This window comes from Leopardus geoffroyi, chromosome C3 (genome assembly GCF_018350155.1).
Source record: "Leopardus geoffroyi isolate Oge1 chromosome C3, O.geoffroyi_Oge1_pat1.0, whole genome shotgun sequence".
In the NCBI taxonomy this organism is placed as follows: Eukaryota; Metazoa; Chordata; class Mammalia; order Carnivora; family Felidae; genus Leopardus; species Leopardus geoffroyi.
Genome location: NC_059338.1, coordinates 8,609,214 through 8,631,796, shown reverse-complemented (window position 1 = coordinate 8,631,796; position 22,583 = coordinate 8,609,214). Strand labels below are relative to the sequence as shown.

The 22,583-nt window shown below is 44.6% G+C and overlaps 1 protein-coding gene across 5 annotated transcripts in view; it reads right to left on the bottom strand.

Annotated features, from left to right (window-relative positions):
* The window catches only part of PBX1 (PBX homeobox 1), a 297,252-nt gene that overhangs the window by 19,231 nt on the left and 255,438 nt on the right, over positions 1-22,583 (bottom strand). For 3 of the 5 annotated variants that reach the window (XM_045455403.1, XM_045455404.1, XM_045455406.1), the window contains 3 exons: positions 20,106-20,265; positions 13,226-13,338; positions 11,730-11,819 (listed from right to left, as the gene is read on the bottom strand). In XM_045455403.1, coding sequence (XP_045311359.1) covers positions 11,730-11,819; positions 13,226-13,338; positions 20,106-20,265 — 363 coding nt within the window. The remainder of the gene's footprint in view (positions 1-11,729; positions 11,820-13,225; positions 13,339-20,105; positions 20,266-22,583) is intronic. The other 2 variants (XM_045455405.1, XM_045455407.1) reach the window with 2 other exon arrangements.

Sequence of the window (22,583 nt, the reverse complement as noted above, 5' to 3'; positions counted from 1 at the left end):
GATGCGGACAGAAGGGACATTTACAGCACCAGGCACTTGCAGAGCCCGTAGTCTACGTGGGAAGCGCCAGGCCAGGTACTTGAGATTTTCTTTTTAAATTTTTTTTTTTTTTCAACGTTTATTTATTTTTGGGACAGAGAGAGACAGAGCATGAACGGGGGAGGGGCAGAGAGAGAGGGAGACACAGAATCGGAAACAGGCTCCAGGCTCTGAGCCATCAGCCCAGAGCCTGACACGGGGCTCGAACTCACGGGCCGCGAGATCGTGACCTGGCTGAAGTCGGACGCTTAACCGACTGCGCCACCCAGGCGCCCCATTGTACTTGAGATTTTCAACAGCGAAATCAATCACGCTGGACAAGGAACAGGAACGGATACCTAGATGCCTGTTTTGCTCACCTTCCGTTCTGTTGTTGTGATTGTTCTGATGCCTGGTTTTGCCTCCCTCTGAACATTTTTTGTTTCCATTTGGAAATGTCCTACTTGTTTTAATAAACTTGAATTAAATAAGATCATGCATATAAAGTGCCTAGCACATGAGAAGTCAGTAAGTGTTAGTTATTAATACAATTATTAACTGTCATTTTAGCCTGTTAATTTTCTATCCTTAGTGTTTTTTAATTGTTCTTTAATTTACGGCTTTATACCACTTCCTTATTTTATTACCACTTGATCTGTTTTATAATCTTTGTAAGTATGTTCTTAGCTGATGTTATTTATTTTAACTACTCATCCTAGCTTATTTTATGTTTTTATTGTTCTCTTTAGTAATTGTGTTTCCTAATTGCTTTAACTTTCACTTTGCCACTTCACATGCAATTTCCTCTTTCTCCCACCATTTTGTTCCTCCTGTTGGTTCCCGTCGTTCGTTAGTATACTCTTCCTTCCCGATTGTGTTCTTCTTTCCTCGCTCTTTTTTTAAGAATTTTTCTTAATGGAAGTATAGTTGGCATATTTCCTAACTCTATGAATTTACTATTTGTCACTCTTTTTTATATTTAAATTTTTAAAGTTTTACTCCTATTCTACTATCCTTGTATTTTGTTGCACTTAGTTTTTAATGTACTGAAAATGCCAAGTGTTCAGTGTCAACAAAGAGGAGGGACGGTCCCGATAGAAGTCGCGGCAAAGCAAGGTGATCTCTTCTTATCCTTCCTGTTGGTCCAGGAGAGACGGTTACTTCTGTAGTTGTTTCCCCAGTTTCTTTTTTTTTTTTTTTTTAGTTTATTTATTTATTTGGGGGAAAGAGAGCAAGCAGGGGAGGGGCAGAGAGAGAGAGAGAGAGAGAGAGAGAGAGACACAGACTCCGAAGCAGGTTCCAGGCTCTGAGCTGTCAGCTCAGAGCCCGATGCAGGGCTCGAACCCATGAACCGTGAGATCATAACCTGAGCTGAAGTCAGACACTTAACTGACTGAGCCACCCAGGTGCCCTTTCCCCAGTTTTTTTTTTTTCTTAACGCTAATCTTCCCCCTCTAAAGCCATTATTTAACATGGGTAAGCTACTGAGGTAACAGGCTAAAATTTCCTCTTCTTCTATTTTACTGTCCCCAAGTTAAAAAAAAAAAAAAAAAGATTTCTCTTGATTTCATATCTAGATTCCTCCAACAGTCTTGCCATCTATTTTAACGAACCACCCAATTTCTCCATGAGGAGACCCTGGGCCTAAAGTTTCTGCTCTCTCTCATGTATGATCACTGGGTCCCTGGCTAAGTTGGTTAACCCGACAGGACACAACAGCAGAGTCATATAGGCCACATCCAGGGAAGGACTTTCTATGTGATTTTTAGATTTAATTTTAGTAAGAGAACCAACTGGTCTTAAGCATTCCATGTGCCACCCAAAAAAGGATACATAACATAACAGTCATAACTCAGTTCTCATTCTTTTCCATATCAGCCAGGCTCTAAAATATTTATGACCAGGAAACGTAACAGATTCTCTGAGTGGGAGGATCGTGCCAATTTCCTTTACTTAACATAAGAACTAGAGGTTCAAGACTCCCTCTGGACAGAGGGAAAGAACAGAGGCCTTGGAGTCACTTGGCTGGGTCCACATCCAGGCTCTAGCCCTTTCTGGCTGTTGGATCTTGAGGAAATGACTTAATCTCTGTCTGTTTTCTCATCCATGAAATGGAGAAGAGAGTGTTAATAAAAACACTAGACTGTATCAGGACACATATTAAGTGTTCCAAGTTAGTATTCTCAGTATAGGGATTCATGTAAGGTCAGGTTTGCCTCAGAACTTTAAGTGTGGAGTTAGCTGTGCCTTGTCTCTCTTGCCCCTCGGAAAGGGCACAGAGTGTTCAGTAGATCTCTATGACTCCCAGCTCTGGCATGAGGGGGGCCTGGAGCTTCTCTCCTCCGGGTTTCACCCCCTCCGGTTATCCCCTTAGTCTCAGGGTTGGCGGAAGATGGGCTTGCACACTCCCGTGACAGGTCACTTTCCCTAAGGAGGAATAATTTTGGACAGGTGTGTGGCTTTGAAAGATAATAGGTTTGTATACATTTGGCTTCTGAACTGGACTTCAAGTTAAGGGGGCTAGAGAAGAAAAGGGAGAAAAAGGCAGAAGATAAGAGGGGATCTATAAAAGCTTCTAAGCGAGGAAATCCACTCTAATTTTCAAATATCATTAGTGTCTGTTTTTATGTATTTCAAAAGTTTTAATTATGGAAAAGGGAACACAAGTCCCTTTAAAAGCAGTGATATCAAGTCCGAACCTAAGGTGGGTGTCGAATAAAGCATCCAATTTGATGTAAGGTGGACTTCTTAGCAGAGTCTGACTCTCAGGTCAAGCGAGGGGGAGAGTGGTGGCGAGGGAGACATCTGATGGGCTGGAGAAACACAGACTATTCTATGGACAATTTGTGCTCTGTCCTTCTTTTTCCTTTGTTTTTGTTTTTGTGGACTATCAGAAAGGGACAGACACAAGAAAGTAAGGGCAGTAGACTTCTATGCAAATGTACTATAGTCAAAAGCTCAAAAAAACGTACACTTCTTCTCTGCACACTTAAGTGTGTAAAATTTTACCTTGAAAGAGAGAAAAAAAACCTGTGATCAAATAGTGAACTCTAGTTAATGATACACATACCAGTAATGTTTATTTAGGCAAACCTGTGCTGCTGTCTACAATTTACTTTGAAATGCATCAGAAAAAGCAACCTGAGGGGTGCTTGCGTGGCTCCGTCTGTTAAGTGTCCAACTTTGGGCTACGTCATGATCTCACCAGTCCTGAGTTCGAGCCCCGCGTCAGGCTCTGTGCTGACAGCTCAGAGCCTGGAGTCTGCTTCAGATTCTGTGTCTCCCTCTCTCTCTCCCCGTCCCCCACTCACACTCTCTTTCTCGCAAAAATAAATCAACATTAAACAAAAGAAAAAAAAGAAAAAGTAAGCTGGATTGGTAGATGGACAGAAGGATGCAGACAAGGACAGATATATGATGAAGCCAGCAGAGTGAAATACTGATGACAGAATTATAGGTGGTAGGTATACTGGTTTTACTGTCAAATTCTTCCAACTCTTCTGTATGCTTGAAAAACTTGAAAATAAAACATTGGGGGAAAATTTAAAAGTAATATCCTTAATGCAAGGAAAACAACATAATCCCTTCTCGCGGGTGAATCCTAAGCAGCATTTAAATGTGCTCCTTGCTAGAGCAGAACTTCTCAAACTTCACGTGCTTAGGCATCACCGGGGAATCTCATCAAAGCACAGAATCTGATTTAACAGTCTTGGTGGGGCCCGAGCTCACAAGGTCCTGGGCAATGCCAAGGTTGCTGATCTGCGGGCCATGCTTTGAAGAGGCCAGCAGGTCAGGGAGGAAGGAACAGCTCAGCAGCGGCCACCAGAGAAGGCTCTGAGCACCTGGGGAATGTGAAACAGAAATGAGACCTCCTATAAGCTCCAAACGGTTTTTGGATGTAAAGAAAGGGTTCAAGAGGAGTTCAAAGAAACGTCCTGCTTAGGCTTGAAAATGATCAGGTTAGATGAACTAATGGCTGCCAGAGTTGAAAATTACTGCAAATAGAGCCATAATAAATGTGCCGTCTATATATTTACATTTTAAATCTCCCTCCATATTATTTCATTGTTTAAAGCATATTATGCTAATCGCAGTTAACTTCTTGTGCACGGTTAATTTTTAATAGAGAGTTCTATTTACATTAGGAAAGGCTTATTTAAGCAGAAAGCATGCTTTTCTGGGCTCTGTGTCAGGAAGTCTCCTGTTTTCACGGCATGGCTGCTGATTCAACACTATCATCCCACCTTTGGTGGCTACTCCGTGACTGGCAGGGCATCTAGAATGTTCTGTGCAATATGGTAGCCGCTAGCCACACGTGGCTATTTAAATTGCAATTAACTCAAATTAGATACAGTTAAGAATTTGTTTTTTCAGTCACACTAGCCATATTTCAAGCGCTCAACAGCCCTGCGTGGCTCATGGTTAACTTATTGGACAGCACTGAAATAGAAGCAGGGATGGAATGAGATGAACTCCGAGCCTTTCTAGGGTTCTGTGACTTTACAGAGTGCAAGAACCATGTCTTATGATGATGGATATTAGAAGGTTCTCAACAAACATTTGTTTAATAAAGCATCTATTCATTTATTTAGTTATATGGTTAGTTGTTCTAGACTCAAATCAGTCCCCCGCCTTCTGCCTTATTCTCTAAGTGCAGAATATAAACATCGAATATTTAGAGAGATGGAAAAAAATTTCCTCAAACTCAAATAGAGTCAAATAGAGATTTTGAAGTAGAGATTTTTTTAAGGTACCAAATCTTAAAATAACAACTGGATTATCTAAGACACAGGTCTCACATTTTTGTCTGAAAACAAGCTAAGACCATGTAACTCCTTCCCACAAGGCAAGGAGCCATCAGCAGTTATCAATGCCAATGTTTCCCACAATTAAATTCAGGCGATTTAATTAGCTTAATTTTTACTGAGGTCTAGAGGAATCCAGCCACTTTCAGGAGCAACTGCAAAACCAAACTGTCCTTTTGAGGTTGTGAATTTTTTCTTTACAGAGCAGACAGTGGGACCGACTTGAGTCTGGAAAAACTGACCAGATTCTAGCCCAAGGATAGCATGGCGATGGGGACAAATGTGGGCCTGACTGAACAGGATGCTGTAAACTACCAATTCCAACGAAAACAGCATGGTGTACATTGTCATCTCACAGATGGGACTCTTTTCAAAAAGACAAATTTCTCTTTAATTTATAGCTCTAAACTATTTCCCTTCCAGTTGTATTTTCCTGGAAATGGGGAAATATCATGTTTTCTAAGTAGCATATGATACTGGGAGAGGCCACAGACATCTCGCTCAGTTGTCCTTTTTAGAGTTCAGGAAACTGAGTCCTATCGAGGGAAAGCGATTTGTCCACGGTCACACAGGCGGAAAGTGGCAAAAAACAGAATACACGCACACACACACACACACAACCACACACACTATGGATGTGATCTTGCTTGGAACTAGGTTTGAGACCAAGAGATTTCTCCGTGACTACTCCTACAGAGAGATAAGGAGTGTCTAGAACAAAGGATATGTATTACAAGACCACAGTATGGAGGAAGGTAGATTGCTTAAACTACACTGGTTGGTCTTGGGTCTGCCTGTTCTGCTGTAGAACTCACTTTCAGATTCTCTTTCCTAAAATTCAGAGTAGACTGGCTCCCTTGTTCGAGTGTTCCAAGAACAGGAAACCTGGTCACAAAGTGCTGAATGACACTGAAAACTAAAACATGTGCTGACAGGCATCAGGATTTTACATAATCTAGGTACAGGCTTTCCCCAACCTGACCTGGATATAATAGGATGTCGTCTTATTCGCCAAGGTCAAAAATACTGACTTATTTATTGGATGGATGGATGAACGGACAGATGCACGGATGAATACATGAACACATGAGTGCATGAGTGTGTAAGGATGCCACTGGACAATTTGGACTCATTCGTTTTCTGTACCTTCAAGGGCTTTCCCCTGGCCACGGAGGAAAAACAATGGATGCCTAGAAAATTACAATATTAAGATATTTGTTTTTGCTTCTCCAACTATTGTGGGCTCAAATAAAATGCTTTTCCCTTCTCAAATGCTGAGCTGATATGGTATTAAGGTTTAAAGGCCTCATCAGATAAGAAACTAAAGGGGCTTCCTCTGTTTCCTTTTGACTCTGCCATAAAAGAAAGCCAGGCTGGAAGCTTCTGGAAGGCAGGAGTCCATCTACCCCATTCCTGCTGCCTTCAAATCCTCTGGAGATTGGTTCACCATGTTCAGACCTGTTGATTCTCATCACTCCCTTCACCCTTCCAGCCTGGGCCTGTTCACTGGTCCCCTACCGCAGCATCAGAAGGTACCCGAAGGCAGGTAAGCGGGGAGCATATCTGGATATGTCTTTGTACCTTCACATTTCAAATTCCACTTGGCAAAATAGAAGAATTAAAACTTCATATAATTAAAATGAGTTTTTAAAGATTTGCATATGAATTTTAATTATCACCCTAACTTCCCAGTCCTACAATTTCACACGTGGCAACGTCTTATTAATATATACTTTAAGTGGAGGGAGGTCTCTCTGAAGTAGTTAAGAAAAAATTAAAATGATGGCACGTAGCCAAGTATTACCAAGTAACCCTTCTGATACCTAAGCGCCTGCAATGTGTTCACCAGGATGCTATTTTCATCCTCAAGATTTATATTTTCTTTATTTCCTCAATAAGTGTCCTTTTTTCCCTCTGCCGAACATGGGAGAAAAGCAAACCCAAACAAAAATACATATGCTATGGCTTCCAAAGAGAAAAGTTTCATCTCTGTTTTTCCATTCCTGTAATTATCACAAAGCAAAACTCACGGGACGTTTCTGTCATAAACGGACATTGATGGCGCCCTGCCTTTACAGAGAGAACACTAACACTTTATTTCCACCTTCTCTAAAACTCTTGAATAAGAAACATCGTACAGGGGTTGCTCTTTTTCTTCCAGGGGTTTCTATTTACATTTAAAATTGGCTGGAGTGAACTCACTCCCTTAACTCACATTTGAAAATAATTAAAAATAAAGTGTTCCGCCCCGGGAAGAATAATGCTTTCTGCTTCCACGGATCTCTGAGAATTCACAAGGAAAGGTTTATGTAATGAAAGCTCTTCCTCCTTCCCATGTAGGACCTCAAGATACAATTTTAGGGGTTAGAGGGGGAGGCTAGAAGGAGTGGCAGGGGCTAACTCTACCCAAGGAGGTGTCCAGGGAGGCTAGGCTACAGTGGAGTCGGGCATCCCTGGAGCTGACAGGAGGAACCAAAGGTCATACTGGAAGGACTCTAGAACTATGGAATTTAGAAGGGGAGTTTAGAACTTGCTTATCTGGTAAACTTTATAGACGAGGCAAAAATACAGAGGCGATGCCACTTATCAAAAGCAGAGCCACAGGAAGGATCTAAATTTCCCAATTTCAAGTTGCTTCTACCCCCAACACGTCTGTCCATGGAGGTTTCAATGCCCCATCTGGTAGAGATGACAAAGAGAAAAGGCCACCAGAAATTATTTCTATTTCTACTATGGATGGTATCCCACAAACAGGTTTTGGCATAGGGTTTCTTTGAGGACAGGAGAAGTTCTGCAGAATTCAAAGGGATCATCCTCTTGACAATATCATCACTATCTAGCTTCATGGATTTAATGCTGATTCGAATCATGTTCTCAGAGAATCCGCACTGGCCAAAAGTTCGGAAACTTTTTATTAAAGGGCAGACTGGAGAAACTTTTTGAATTAAAAACACGGGATATTTGTGGGTTAGTAAAGCATTTAAAAGAAAAATCACTACTAGATACTTTACTGCTATGTAAGATGTGGATATTGGCCACTGAGTGCACTTTGTAAATCCAGTGGCGACTTGTCTTCTCTTACCTGATTCATTCATCAGCAAACATGTTTTGAGCAACTAATACAGGCATTTAGGAAATATTTAGGAAATATTCAGGAGTGAAAGACACGAAGACCAAGTAGGTCTGTCTGTTCATGTATCTATAACGCAAAGGAAGGGTATGTGTGATGAGGCAGAGAGAAGCAGGGGAGAAGGGCTAAGGAGGAAAACATAGGCAGCAAGGAGGAGACGGCTGTGGAAGCAAAAGGGATTTTTGAGGGTGGGGAGGCATGGGGAAGGCGGCACAGGAATGAAGGGCATTTATGGAGGTGGTGGCCATGAGCAAACATAGGGGGATGTGGGTAACCAGGCAACGATGAACTGACCATGTTGCCCAGCAACCAAATTCTACCTGGATGTCAGGAGGATGAGGTAGAAGGGCAGGTAGGTTGGGGCCAGAGTGTGGGAGACCCCGGATGTCGGACTTGGGGTTTGAACTCGCTTAGGTAGGCAGCAGACCGGCGCTGGTGATTTCCGGGCAAGGAATGGCAAAATTCAGAGGGTGTATGCAGGAGAAAGGAGACACCGAAGGCAAGAACAGTGACTAGAAAATGGTCATGTGAAATGGCCCAGCCAATGAACTATTCTAGAACTAGGGCAACGGCAGCGAGAAAGGAAAGAGAAGAACGTGATCTAAGTACGTCTGATTGACAGGGAAGTAGAATAACCTCCCGCTGTTCCTCAGAGCCCCTCTAAGCTGCTACGTGTTGTCCATTGTCGTCTGAGAGCACAGGGGACCTAAGCTCACCGCCGCTAAGGAAGGGAGTGTTCAGGACTCGCGAACCCTACATCCTTTTCGAAAGCGTAGCTTCCCACCAGGAGAGAAAAAAGTGACAGCCGTGTCCTGACCAATCCTCACTAGGAACTACCTACTGTAAAAAACTGCTCACACAAGAGGAGAAAAAAGGTCAGATTAGAACGTTATCGCTTAGAACATTTCATACTGCATTCGTGTGGAACAATTTCTACTTTGCCAAGCCCTTTCCTCCTTATTTTCTCATTTTCCCTGAAGCAGCCCTTGGGGTTTTAAGGGTGGGAAGTACTGGCCCTGTTTTCTGGAAGAGAGGTACGATGCCTGCCCACGGACACACGAGAGTGACCAGGGCCAGGGTCTCCCAGCTCTTCCGCGACCTTCCACGCCTTTGCCACCTGGGCTCACTGAAAGGCAAGTGGTCTGGACTTGATGGGATTTAAAATAGACGTTGGTTGGATAAGAAACGGGTGCTATGCAAACCCAGCCAGGGGAGCAGATAAAGGCTGCCCAGAAAATGTCCTCTGCCGAATGAAACACAATCCAGAGTCCAGCTGGAAATTCCATTGCTGCCTTGGGTTTGGGAATTGTTTATTTTTATTTCTTGGCTCAAACCTCTCATTCCTGCCCTCATCTCTTCTTGTCTCCCTCCTTCCCTCTTTCTTCTCCTGGCGGCCAGAGCCCCACTCTGCACGTACACACGGGTCCGTGTCGAACGCCACGGTCTAAAAACACAGCTTGCTCTAACCGGCTTCGTCTCCTGCAGGTGGCACCACGGAAAATTTAAAATGGATACCAAAAGGCACGCATCCTCCACGATCAGCCTTTGAATCATTTACCCCGCATATTAAAGGCCCAGAAATAAAACAAACATGGTTCCCAGGGAAAAAAATTAACGCACAACCACAGACTCTTTCGAGTGGCATTTTCAAGCCCAGTTTCTGTGGGAAGCTTATGTAATCAGACATAATTGTCTGCACATGTTTGGTTACCCTCTTGCAGAAATGATTCCCAGCCCACCAGATAACATCAGAGGGGTCAATGTTGACCCCCACCCCCAACCCAGAGCCTGAGTGGCACCCTCTTCTGCACTACCCAGTTAGGAAGAAAGATACCACACAGCAGAAGTGGGAGCCCATTTCTTGCCCACTCACATAGACTTTCTGCAGTTCCTTGTTTCAGTGTGCCTATATTCTCGTCCCCACCCTCTGGTACTTTCCTCATGTTCCTGTCTTCCACTTATACAGAGCGAAGCTTTCTCTGGAAAAAAAAACCTATCTTCAGAAAACGCATAAATGCATATGTGCTTGAAACCCCTCCCCCCGCCCCCCGCCACAAAGAAGCACAGGGCACCTTCCTTGAGCTGGCATCCGTTTTTGAGAACACAGTCTTCCACCAAGTATCTTGTATTTCTCTGAGCAGGTTTCTGGCAAGTCAGCCGTTAATACGGTAATAACGATTAGTAGGAGCCTAAGAAGAGAAGCACGCCTCTGTTCTGGAAATTCTTTCTGGAAAATTGCCATGATATTGCCCAGACTACATTCAATAGGGTTAGCTTTGACCTCCTCCAGCTCCTGCCAGAGAGGGACTTGATAAATATCATACAAATTCAGAGTGGATCCCACCAAAAGTAGGTAGAAAATAAAGGATTCCTAATTGGCAGGGGCCTCAAAAGTCACCAAGACACTTACAACCTGGTACTTGACTCCTTTCTCTGACATCCTAAGTAGCTAGCTCCGCCATGCTTGAGTGCTCTGATGATGGGGAAATCTTGACCTTCCCAGGAAGCCAATCCCTTCTCCAGGTAACTCTGTGAGAAAGGCCCATTAACTGTTGAAATGCGATGTATTTCCCTGAATCTTCCACCCAGGGCTTCTATCCTTCCCCCCTTCCGATCACTCACGATGAATCCAATCTTCCCCACAAATAACGTGTTTCAAATTACTATACACCAACCGCATTTTCTCTTTTATGGGCTAAGAACTAATTCTTTGAACGAATCCTTGTGATGAACCAGTTGGTATTCCATTGATTCCTTCTAGTCTGGGCTTAGTCATGTCTGACTTGACGCATGTGGGGTGGAAGGAGCCATCACCTCCCTCACTGCAGACACTGTACCTCAATGAGTATAGACTGGGATGCCATTAACATGTCATGCCTACCTTTCCTTCGTTCCATCCCCAACGCATTTGAATCACAACAACAGAAACAAACAAGAAATCGTCACCATCAATCAACCACAGTTTTCTTCTACAGTTCTGAGCCAATGGTTGTGGTGGCGCTTTCTGTGACCTCTAAAAGCCCAGGAAATGACCCCCTGATCTGAAGAACAGCCTCCTTTTCCAGGCTGCCTCTTGTCCCAGCTTGCTGTCACCGCTGCTGAGATAGCGGACGATTGATCTGAGAAATCAAGTTGGATTGCTGTCCCAAATCTACATTCGGTTCTCCTTGTGTCTGTCTGATCGATTTCACTCTGTGCGACACAGCTTGTCGCTATGAATTTTCATGCTAGTCAGAAGCCGCCAGCGCGCCCAAGAACACGAAGATGGTCCGCACCCCTCCCCATCCCTTCAACGCACCCGGCCTCTGAGTTAATTTCTTTTTTTTCTTTTCGTCCTTAGACAGATTGGAGAAAGGCTGTTTTTTGGTTTTTGTTTTTTTTTTAAGACCACAGGCCTGGATGCAATGGATTTTGGCTACTGGTTTTCCCACCCAGGTCCCCAGGCCCCTGCTTGTGGCGACATTTCCTACCACTGTTGTGCTAGGTGTCACCTGGTTAGCGGCTCCTCTCGGCTGAACGCGAGTGGCCGCAGGTGCCATGCGAACACTGATTGCGTGTGACAGCCCTAGACGCCAGCTGCCTGCGTGAAGCCTGCCCAGTCGCCACTTTTTGTGTGGGTGGAACGCTGCCGACGGCGTGGCCGATACAGAAACAAGAAACTAGGTGACCATAAAGCTGAGACGAGTCCTACTAAGTGGCATTCCAAGCCCTGTGGCTTTGAAATAATTGGTTATGATAGAAGAAACACAAAGGGTGGGGGAGCCTTGTTTTCTTACACTGATGCCCTGCGGACTGTACATCTGACTGGCTGCGAGTCCGTCACTGTATCCTCCTGTCTGGCTGATAACATGGCGAAGGGTATCCACCTAAACAATGAACAACAACAGAGAGGCAATTAGTCAGGGAGACGCAGGCAAAGGGAGGCAGAGAATCATCAGGCAGGCGACCGCGTGGACGCGCCACATTCACGCGATCGTGACGCAGGTAACCTCCCCGGGAGGGGCCCGCCAGGAGGCGGCCGCCTCTCTATCTGCCAAATCCGTTTTCCTTTCTGAGTTCAGTGAGCAAGACGGGAGAATGGTCAGAGAAACCTGGGATTCCCACCGCTGAAACTGACTCACGGCGTTGCATGAGACGGCGGGGACCGGGTGACAGGAGCAGGGACAGAGTGAAGGAGCCACACCCCCCCTTTCGTGCAGATCACCCGCCAGAGCTTCTCCTTCGCTGGTATCCCACACAAGTCAAGGCTCTGTCTAGAGGGGGCTGGGGCAGCCACCTCACAGACAGAGCGGTCTGTGACTAACGCCATCTTTTGGAGGACTCGGATGACGGCCAGCTGTTCGCTCGCTTGGCCAGTCTGACCATGGCTCCTCACACTTGTCCCCAGGCAGCTCCCTGAGCGAGGGGCTGAATCACTGGCCGGGTGGTCTCTTCCAGGCATGTAGGGTTTCCTGTTCCACACGCAGGGTGGGAGGGTGGGCTAAGGTGGTCCCAACTTCCCTAGCAACCCTGACCCAGGGCATTCGACTTTACCCTCTCACAGCAGGCTCTGTGCTGAGACCGGAGGGTGGCTTCCTGAGGCGTAGTGAAGGCGGGCTGCTTGCTAATGGGTACCAAGGGTTTACACCACACGACCTGATGTTTGCTTCCCAACATGGGCTCTGACTCATGACCAGAAACCCAAGTTCCTTGACCTCAAGGATGACTGAGAAGATGAGTTTAGTCAACATGGCTGGGTGTTTTTACAGCTTGAAACAAAAACAGGAGATACGAAGGCATTTGCCTACTCATCAGTTACCTCCTTAGTTGGCAAATATTGAGTGTGGGAAGCCCACGACCGAGAGGGAGACCTGCCACGTGAGACAATGGACTGAACTCCTCCTCCCTTCCCTTCAGTGAGGAAAGAATACGCTGCTGGTTCCACGTGCCCGATGGGCCTTGGTCGCCTCACCCTGGGCTTGCTATTCTCCTGCTTTCCCAGTGTGGCTGACAAGCCAGAGCCAAATGCATTCACAAAGTGTGGACGAGATTCCCCATGACCATGGCTGTCTTTGTTTTGTTTTGGTTTGGTTGTTGGTAAGATTGTGTTTCTGCCTTTCCCCCCTCTCTCTCTTTCTCTCTCTCTCTCTCTCTCACTCTCTCTCTCCCCGCCCATCGCTCCCTCTCTCACCATCTCCCTCTCTCTCTCTGGACAGACTGGCAAGTGCCAATACGACCGAGGGCTCTGGGACTCCAATGCATTCACCTGGTGGCACATTGGCTGGGTCCCTACCTGTGACTGCACGTTGGCTCCAACCTGGGCCCCTTGGTAAGAGTCCCCATTGAGTGACTGCACGCCCATGAACAAATCTCCAGAGTTTGACATGTTAAAAGAACTGGAAGAACCTGGAAAGGAAAGAGTGAGGCACCTGAATCACAGAAAGGCAAAGGGTCACAACCCCTGCAACTAACAGCCAAGAGGAAGAATGACATGCAAAGCGACACCCCCCCAAATAAACACTAAAATAAAAATAATATCAACAGAATCCGGTTAGTAGCATGAAGGACAGAGCAAGCGATAAAGGGTGCGTATCGTCCATGTTATGGGAAGCCACATCTTACTGCAAGTTGCCAATAGGACTGTGTCCCCTTAACAGCTTCAAGCTGAGAAAGGGGACATTTCTTCTTCTCAACTTAGTCTATGCGAATCGGAGACGGTCTCCAGACCCGAGACCTCTCTTTCATGCCCGTTAAACTCTAGGGGTTCTCCACCAGTTGAAGAACTTGGGCCGGTGCCACCATGTTGGAGCACATGAGCTGCTGTTCAGCTGGCTTTCAAACAGGCCACTGCCAACCCATCTGCCCTCATGTGGGAAGCAGCCCCGGGTGGGGTATGCATGAAAGCAGTGCCACGTGTTAGGGCTGGCCCTGGGACGCGAGTCCATTGACATTCCTGATTTCTGGAAAGAAGGCCGGGCTCCTTGCTGGGTGGCAAGCAGCCCGGGAGAGCGTCAAGGACTGCAAGAAGTCGTGAGAATGGTCACCTGCTTCCCTTGCCGCCCGCCATTACGGAGGAACGTGACACAGAATAACGGGCCAGGAATTCTGAAGCATGCACGGAATACGAAATGCTAATAATGACACTTATGGTAATAATAAAAGTGGGCCTCAAGAAAAGCAGTCAGCCATCTGCTTTCACCTCCCAGAGAAGAAGCCTTCTCCCAGGCAGTTAGCCTTCAGGCAGCACCCAGGTCGCACTGGGGTAAACCCAGCCTACCCGCAGCCGAAACACAAGGGCGTGGGGAAGCTTCATATTATTCTGAAGTCATCGTGCAGCTCAGCGCATTAGGAAAGAAAGCTCAACGTGCAAGGTTTGGTTAAAACATGACATTAGCCTAGAAAAGGAGAGACCTTAGGGACCCAGGTCAGTTCCACTCTACTTCCAACTCTGTCTTGTTCAAACTGCGCCCTTGCCCTCACACTCTGACAGCCATCATCCGTGTGGGATCACCCAGCAATGATGCCCCAGCTCTGACACTTTCTCATCTCCCAAGATAGGGATCTGCGCTCTCCTAGAGGGCTGTCTCCTGGAGCTCGAGAGAAGGCTCTTTCTGTGCCCTGGAAGAGTCCCTTAACCGGCAATGAATTCTGAACGCTGCCACTCTGTGCTATGTCTAACCGCTCATAGCGTCCCCATCCTCCCAAGGCAGGAGCCATTCCGAAGAACCCAACAGTTTCCTTGGGGAGATTCTCAACTTCCAGTAATGTGGCACAAATCTCCCCAACGTGTGGGTGAAGCAGGGTGCAGCACAGATCCCACTGTCACGTTGAGGTACATAATTCCCAGACCTGCATGTCCTATTTACATCCCTCTCAAACCTTTCCTTTAATTGAACCCAAATAATAACAGCCATTGTGTACTCGTTGTTACAACGCGTGCTCCCGCGTAGATGGCATCAGAACGGAGAACAGTCAGCTCCCAGATCCCCGAATGAGAATTGTCTGTATGACACCAGGATGTTTTTCCTCCGAGAATGTTTAGTTTGATGCCCAGGGATTTTCTTTCTCTCCCAATCAAATACCACGTAATAAACCCACACTCTATATGCTTCGCTGATGGCTTACGGGAAATTAGCACGCAAACGAAGGAATGGGAGAAAAGCCCCACAGGGCTGCAATGGTGCCGGGTACCATGAAGGTACGGAATGTGCCATTTACAAGATACACACCGCAATTGACACAGATGATTTAAAAAATATATGTGCATAGATAAATTGTAAATATGTCTGGCTGCCGAGTGTACATGGAAATAAATATGCGCATATCAATGTCCTTCATGTACAAGTGCATTTGAATCAGAGCAGTAATTGCAGGAATGATCCCTGTGTTCTTGCCTCTGCATTTTATTGTCCATACACCCATGTACAACATTACCATGGCTTCCGACCCTCTGATAAGGATCTAGAGGCACTGATTTTTCTCAGAGAAGAGGCCGCGTGCCATTGACATGGCATTAAGGCAGCCATAAGCCCACACGAGACTCTAAGTAAGGAGGAGAAGACGCGTTCTTCTCCTGGACTGGAGGTTAGAAAAAACATCTCACAGAATGGACAGCCTCCGGAGGCGGACGGACTTTCTTGACAAATAGAGAACAGGCAGTCTTAGCGGTGCTGCGGAATTCTCAAAGAACTAACACAGAATTACCTGGCTTGCTGAGAAGGTCCGTCAGGCACCTTACCTGCAGGTGGCTGGGAATCAGCAATTACTAAGAGCACATTTTGAGACGTGCTTGCCAGTTAAAAGGTTCCGAATTTGGAGGGGGAAGGAAGGCAAGTGGCTCATTTAAGCTGTCGTCCAGACATTTGGGGCATATACAGAGCTAAATCTACAATCCACTAGACAGACAAGAACTAATGGGTCACCTACGGATTCTAATGCATTTGCTCAGGCAAATATGGCAAGGCGGAGATGTGCTAACATCCATTTTCGGAAGATCATTTCCCAAAGACTGCATTGCTACTGAAGAGTCTTTAGGAGACTTAAGTTTGTTCAGAAAAAAACCAAAACAAAACAATTAACTTCATAATCCGAAAACCAGAATACTAATGATCAAGTCTAAACTTAAAGCAAGGTTTCTATTGACATTTTGGCCTGGAAATTTCCTTGTGGAGGAATGCTTTATGTATCGGAGGGTGGTCAGCCACATCCCTGGCCTCTATTCACCAGATGCCAGTGGTACCCACCTCCCCAAAGTGGGACAGCCAAATGTCTCCAAACATTACGGAATGTCACCTGAGGTACAAGTTCATCCAGTTGAGAACCAATGACGTAGCATAAGAGAGGATTTACTTTTCCTTGCTGAGGAATGCAAAGTGTTTAAAAGTACTGGCTGGTTATTCCCCATAGCATTTTCATAAACTGGCTGTGTGACAAGTATTACCCTAATTGTGCAGCCTTGAAATCAAGGCTTCAGAGAGATTAGATGGTAGCTGATCAGACTGGACCCCCTACACCATCCGGAGGCGCAAAAGATGGGGCGTCTTTGATAGACGTAAGCTTCGCTGCATCTCAGGCTTGCTTCTCTCTTTTCCATGATTAGTCCCCTTCCAAACTCCAAAAATCATTGCCACTTTCTACTCAGGACAAAGCACAAGAGGGAGAGGCTGTCTGGCTCAGTGTGACATCCCTTTAGCAGGCGCACATGGCAAGGTTCTAGAGTTCCAATTCCAGCAGGCTGTGTTTTCATTTTCTAACGTAGAAATTAAGGGAAGAAAAAAACACAGCAGAAAACATCAGTGTGATCAATTCTTTCGCTTGGCTTTAAAAAAAATTGTAAAAGTTCCTAAGGATTTATTAAGGATTGGCCAACCTCTCTGGGTGTGCTACCTCCTCTCTGTGGGTCCTACATACATAAACTTCTCTTACAAAGCCAGGATCTAGGGGTTTTAATAAGAACATGCTCTCCCAATCCGTAAAAACACCAAACCTCTATTAGGGGTAGCACACACATGTACTTGAGTTTGCCACTGACTAAATAGTGCCAGAGGAAGTACTTTGATGGCCAAGCTCGCAGTTGCCCCTAACACACGCCCCAGAGCCAGCAAAAGAATTCGAATCGTGGGAGGGGGTCCTGAGCCTCAATGAGCCTGGGGTTGCTTGGCTAATCACAGCATCTAATAAAATACCAATGCTGATGCTATGCGGCAGCAAAACATCTGTAACGCACAAGCCAATTTCTTCCTTCTTGGATGCTAAAATGTTCCCTAGAAGATCATCTGACTTTCCAAAAGGGGCCCTGTTTTTCTGAGATCTGATTCTTGCTCTTATAATCTCATCAAAAATAGGACAGTAAGGATGAGTTTCCCCAGGTGATTGCAGGATTATGGACCTGAGGTTATAACTGTTGCTTCAAATGGTCCCCATTTTGCCTTTTCGTGTGTGTGTGTGTGTGTGTGTGTGTGTGTGTGTCTGAAGATTTCATTTTCTTGTCATCCTTCCATTCTTTCTTTTTGTTCCATCCATTCTGCCCAACTCTGCTGGTGTCAGATATGAAACACGCCAAGTAAATGCTTACTCACCCCGCCCCCGGTCCTCACCCAAAGTGATTTTAACGAATTTTGCTTAAGGAAACAAGAGACCAGGCATACATCAACAAATAGGAATATTCAGAAGTGACCTAAATAAAGATACTTGAGTACTGCTTGTCTACACAAAAGCCTCTAGAGGGAAGAAGATTTACTTGCAAAGTATCCTTTTTGCCGTAAAAATGAGTATTTATATTTAGTAAAGCATCTGGGAAAAAAAACCCTGCTTCAATATGAAGGATATAAAAAGTTTCCAGGTTCCAGATCTCTAGACTTCAAACTCAGCCAAAATATATTTTCACATATTAACCTCTTATTCAACACTCCTATCTGTTTCAATGATCATTTACCCTTTGGAATTATCAAAGAACTAGTTAGTATACAAGATTATCAACACCCTAGGTGAAAAGTTTGAACATTTTAAAGTTCTCACTTTATCTGTGCAATGATACAGGTTGTGTTAAGAGCGAAGGAAAATGCAGAAAAGCCCCCATAAGACTTTTTCTGTTAAAACATTGATGAATGAAAATTCCGTGCTATTGCACATATACAGTAGTATTTTCTTTTGTCTCTGCTGTAAGAAAAAAAAAAAGCACTACAAAGGGGTTCCTCTGCATATTGTTTCCAACAGCTTAGGCACAACTGGACGGCTTAGCTCAAATTTTCCATGATAATTTACTCTGTGCTTAGAAGAGTCACATAAGTTGAAGCTACCAGTAAAATTCCTTAGAAAACTGTAATCATTGACTGACATTCCAAGAGAGGCAACATAATTCTTAAACCAGAGTGGTGGTGGGGGGGGGGGGGAGGTTAAAATGCTTACTTTTCTCTTTTTAAGTGCTTGAGAAACGAATAAAAAGTTACGGCTTTAGTAATGAAGGGAGTCCACAGGGCCCTTCTAGGGACTAGTCATAAATCATCCTCAACCATCTGCAATGCAGATATATCAGGGACAGGAAAAAGTCATTTTGATATCTGTTTTGCATTATGATAACCTTTGCAGGAGTGTTGAGTGTGTTTTTGCTAATGTTGACAGGATTGTACTTCTTCCAGAGACAAATGAACATGTCTGCCTCGCAGTGCGATTCAACTAAGTGTTGCTGGAGCCTGAAAGGCTTAATAGTTGACCAGATGGGGAAGAAGGAAACTCTCTGGTTATTGAACCTCTTAGCCTTGATCCTTTGTCAATCATGCCACGAGGGGGAAAGAAGGAAATACACACGCACAAACCTCAAAAAGTATACGCTCTTCAGAGTTACCCAACCTGGCATGCTGGGAAAAATAAAACTAGACTGAATTCTACATTGTCTTACCATGTCCATGCTTACAACGCTCAGGCCACTCTTCACGCGTGATTCCGTTTAAACAAAACAAGGCTATGATGGAACAGGCCAGTGACGTGGAGAGCCTTATGATACCAAATTAGTGCCTCTAGAAGCTCACGGAAGACGTTAGCATGTGGAGCTTTACACGTCTCCAATAACCATCCACCATAAGGTAGAAAGAGAATTTACTTTAGCGAACAAACAAGTTCCGGGGTCAAGGACGCTTCCCAGAAATGGTAGAAATTAGATTTATAATCCTATTATGGTCAAACATATTTAAATTTGTGACCCTTCAAGTTGGAGGCATCAATTTTCTTAGATGTGCACCGCACCACCAAAATCAATGCGGATGTTTCATTATGGGGGCAAATACCACATAATCTGAGACCACAACTATTTAATAAGGAACGATTTCTGGTTTCCCCTTACCAAAAAAAAAAAAAAAAAAAAAAAAAAAAAAAAGTACCAACATGCCTTCCATAGAATAGAAACACTAAGGTTAGATTTTATGTATTATTGACAGTTTTTTTCACATATGGAAATTCAGCACTGGTGGTACAAGGCAAACCCCAAAATATATTACGTTAGCCTGAACTCTGAAGTTAGTGATGGAACGCATATTCACTGAAGTAAAACCAGGAGCACAGCACATGACTAATACTATAATAGGAAAACTGGAATATGCGTAATTTGAATTAATGATTGGCAATTTTCTTTGTAGTTGACATAAAGAAACCAACAAGGTAAAACAGTAAAGAACAACAGCTATAAACAGTGGACAGGGGTAATCCCAGGCTGGCTTTGCACACCAGAGCACTGTAATGAGGAATATTCCTGCAGAGAGGTGGGTCTCTCAGACACTATGTGATGGGAACAGCAAAGTAGACCAGGTTAAAAACTTCATGTGAAACAGACTAAACGCTAGAGCCCCAAGGGACTATCTCTAAGTAACAGATCTAGATCTAGTTCATCTTTGAAAGGAGAATGTGAAGGTCTTCTCATCCAAACCAACCAATTTAGGTCCGTCCAACCTAAACAGACACATTAGCGCAAACGTCCGGACAAACCCGTCTTCTAAAGAGTAAGACGCACTGCTCTTTGGAAATGAAAGGAAAAACCCAAAGTGGCATCGACAACAAAAAAGACAAATCAAATACATCAGTGAACCAATCAGAAACCTAAGGGATTAAAAGAGAACCCCAATGTAGGAAAAGCAGGTATGAAAAATGGAGCACGATCCCCCCAAATCAAAGAAAAAACTAACCAGCTGAGTTAGGAGTCGAGGGTGAGTTAGCTTGGCTTCCATGGGCTGACACATTGGTAGCAGTGACAGCCGTTTTGGCAGCATAAATATTGGCTTCCTCTTGAAATTTACCTATGTTCTTCTTGTACCGGATTCGCTTATTTCCAAACCAGTTTGATACCTAGAGCAGTTTAAGAGAAGAGGAGAAAGTTAACATTCCATCCGGCGCAAACATCTCAGAGGAAACAGAAGGGGATCAGGAGAGGGCTGCGGAGGCAGGCTATGTGGATGGATCCTATCCTGATTTAACAACATCAATGAAAAAGATCTGAAGGAAGACTACTGAGAGGACCCATCGCAGACAATGAGATTCTCTTGCTTAGTACAACGCCATTGAGGGAGACCACTGTGGCAAAACTTCTTAGGAAGGAGCTGCTCATTGAGACTTGGACACTTGTAAGTTAGGGCAGGCATTTTAAAGTCGCGTACCTCTTTTTTTTTTAATTTTCTTTTTTTTACATTTTATTTAATTTTTGAGAAACAGAGTGAGACAAAGCATGAGAGGGGGAGGGGGAGAGAGAGAAGAAGACACAGAATCTGAAGCAGGCTCCAGGCTCCGAGCAAGCGGTCAGCACAGAGCCTGACGCGGGGCTCGAACCCACAAACTGTGAGATCATGACCTGGGCCGAAGTCGGACGCTCAACCGACTGAGCCACCCAGGTGCCCCATAAAGTTGCTTACTTCTTAAGAACATGACACCAAAATAAGCACAGCAATTCAGGCAAAATGCCTGTTACTGATCAATGCTAACACTGAGCAATCAAGGGGCACAGAATTTTAAATATCCATATATGGGGCACCTGGGTGGCTCAGTCAGTTAAGCTCCCAACTTTGGGTTTCAGCTGAGGTCACAATCTCACAGTTTGTGAGTTCGAACGCTGCCTGGGGCTACGTGCTGACAGCGTGGAGCCTGCTTGGGATCCTCTCTCTCCCTCTCTCGCTGCTCCCTCCCCCTCTCAAAATAGATTAATAAACTTAAAAAAAAAGAAATGAAAAAAAAAATACCCATACAAATTTATATCAACATATAGGTGCTCTCACTGATGGAATAATTTCAAATTTATAGAAGTTAAATAATGCTAATATTGACTAGATTCTTAGCGGCATGTACTATAGACCTTAGGATCAATATAATTCAATCTGGTGGATTTCACGAAGTATTTTGTGCAAAGCTTGGTGTTAACAACACAAGGAAACACTGAAGCGGACCACCTTACTCCTTTGAATTCCAGGCTTTAAATGCTAAAGCCAATACACAAAATAAGCCTACTCTACTTTCACTTGTTAATTTATTTCCTTCATGTGGCTCACAGCAGCTGTCCTCACTCCATTCTACATCCCCGTTCCCTTTGTACCACGACCTCGGCCACACAAGTACAGATGCAGTGAAATTCAAGTTTTACCCCTAAATCCCTGCCTTGTGAGGAATGTTTTATACCCTGTATTCCAGATATGACTCCAAACTAAAATGTTGTCTTTTTGTAAAGAAAGTTCCAAAACGAATCATGAATTTGGTGAGGGAAGAGAAAGTTGCTAACACACGTATCCCCAACACTGGCAGATAAAAATAATTCTTGCAAAACTACATTTATCTTTTAAATGCATTAGCAACACTTAGGGGCGCCTGGGTGGCTCGGTCGGTTAAGCGTCTCTTGGTTTCGGCTCAGGTCACGATCTCACAGTTCGTGAGTTCGAGCCCCACATCGGGCTCCACACTGACAGCACGGAGCCTGCCTGGGATTCTCTCTCTCTCTGCCCCTCCTCTGCTCTGTCTCTCAAAATAAATAAACTGGAAAAAAAAAAAATTAAATGCATTAGCAAAACTTAGAAATCTTATAAGGTTAGCCCTCACAGGCCTGGGTGGCTTATACCATGGCAGAAATACCAAGCCTTTGTCACCAAAATCAAACCATACCATTGCAGTATTAGTAAAGGAAAGGAGAGAAAGAAATTCCATGAGAAATTGTTTTATTTATTGTAAATGCTGGTGCCTACAGAGTTACATTAAGAGAGGAAGGGCACTCCGGGGCCATTTTAGGACCACAGGATATCTGATTTCATTCCCAAACTCATGCTTTCCGTGATGTAACTTCCACTCTTCAGACGACAGAGAGGAAAAAGAGGAAGATTTTTCTAAGATAACTGGATGATCTGGAAGAAAGGCGGAAAGTTGAAGGTAGTTTGGGAGGGCTTCTGAGGAAGAAAAGAAATGTCTGAGGTCTATGTGGTTAAATCAGCTACATGAGAGAAAAGAAGGAAGAGAAGGATGAGGGTGGAGAAGGGACGTGGCGGTGGAGTGATTCCCTTATCAGTGAGAAGAGCAGACAGATCGGCAGACAAGACGCTTAGTCAGTTCCCGTATTTCCAACATGGCCCACGAGGTGATATCAGATGCCCTGAGCCACGGATATAACCAGTGTTTTCATTAATTAGCTTGCT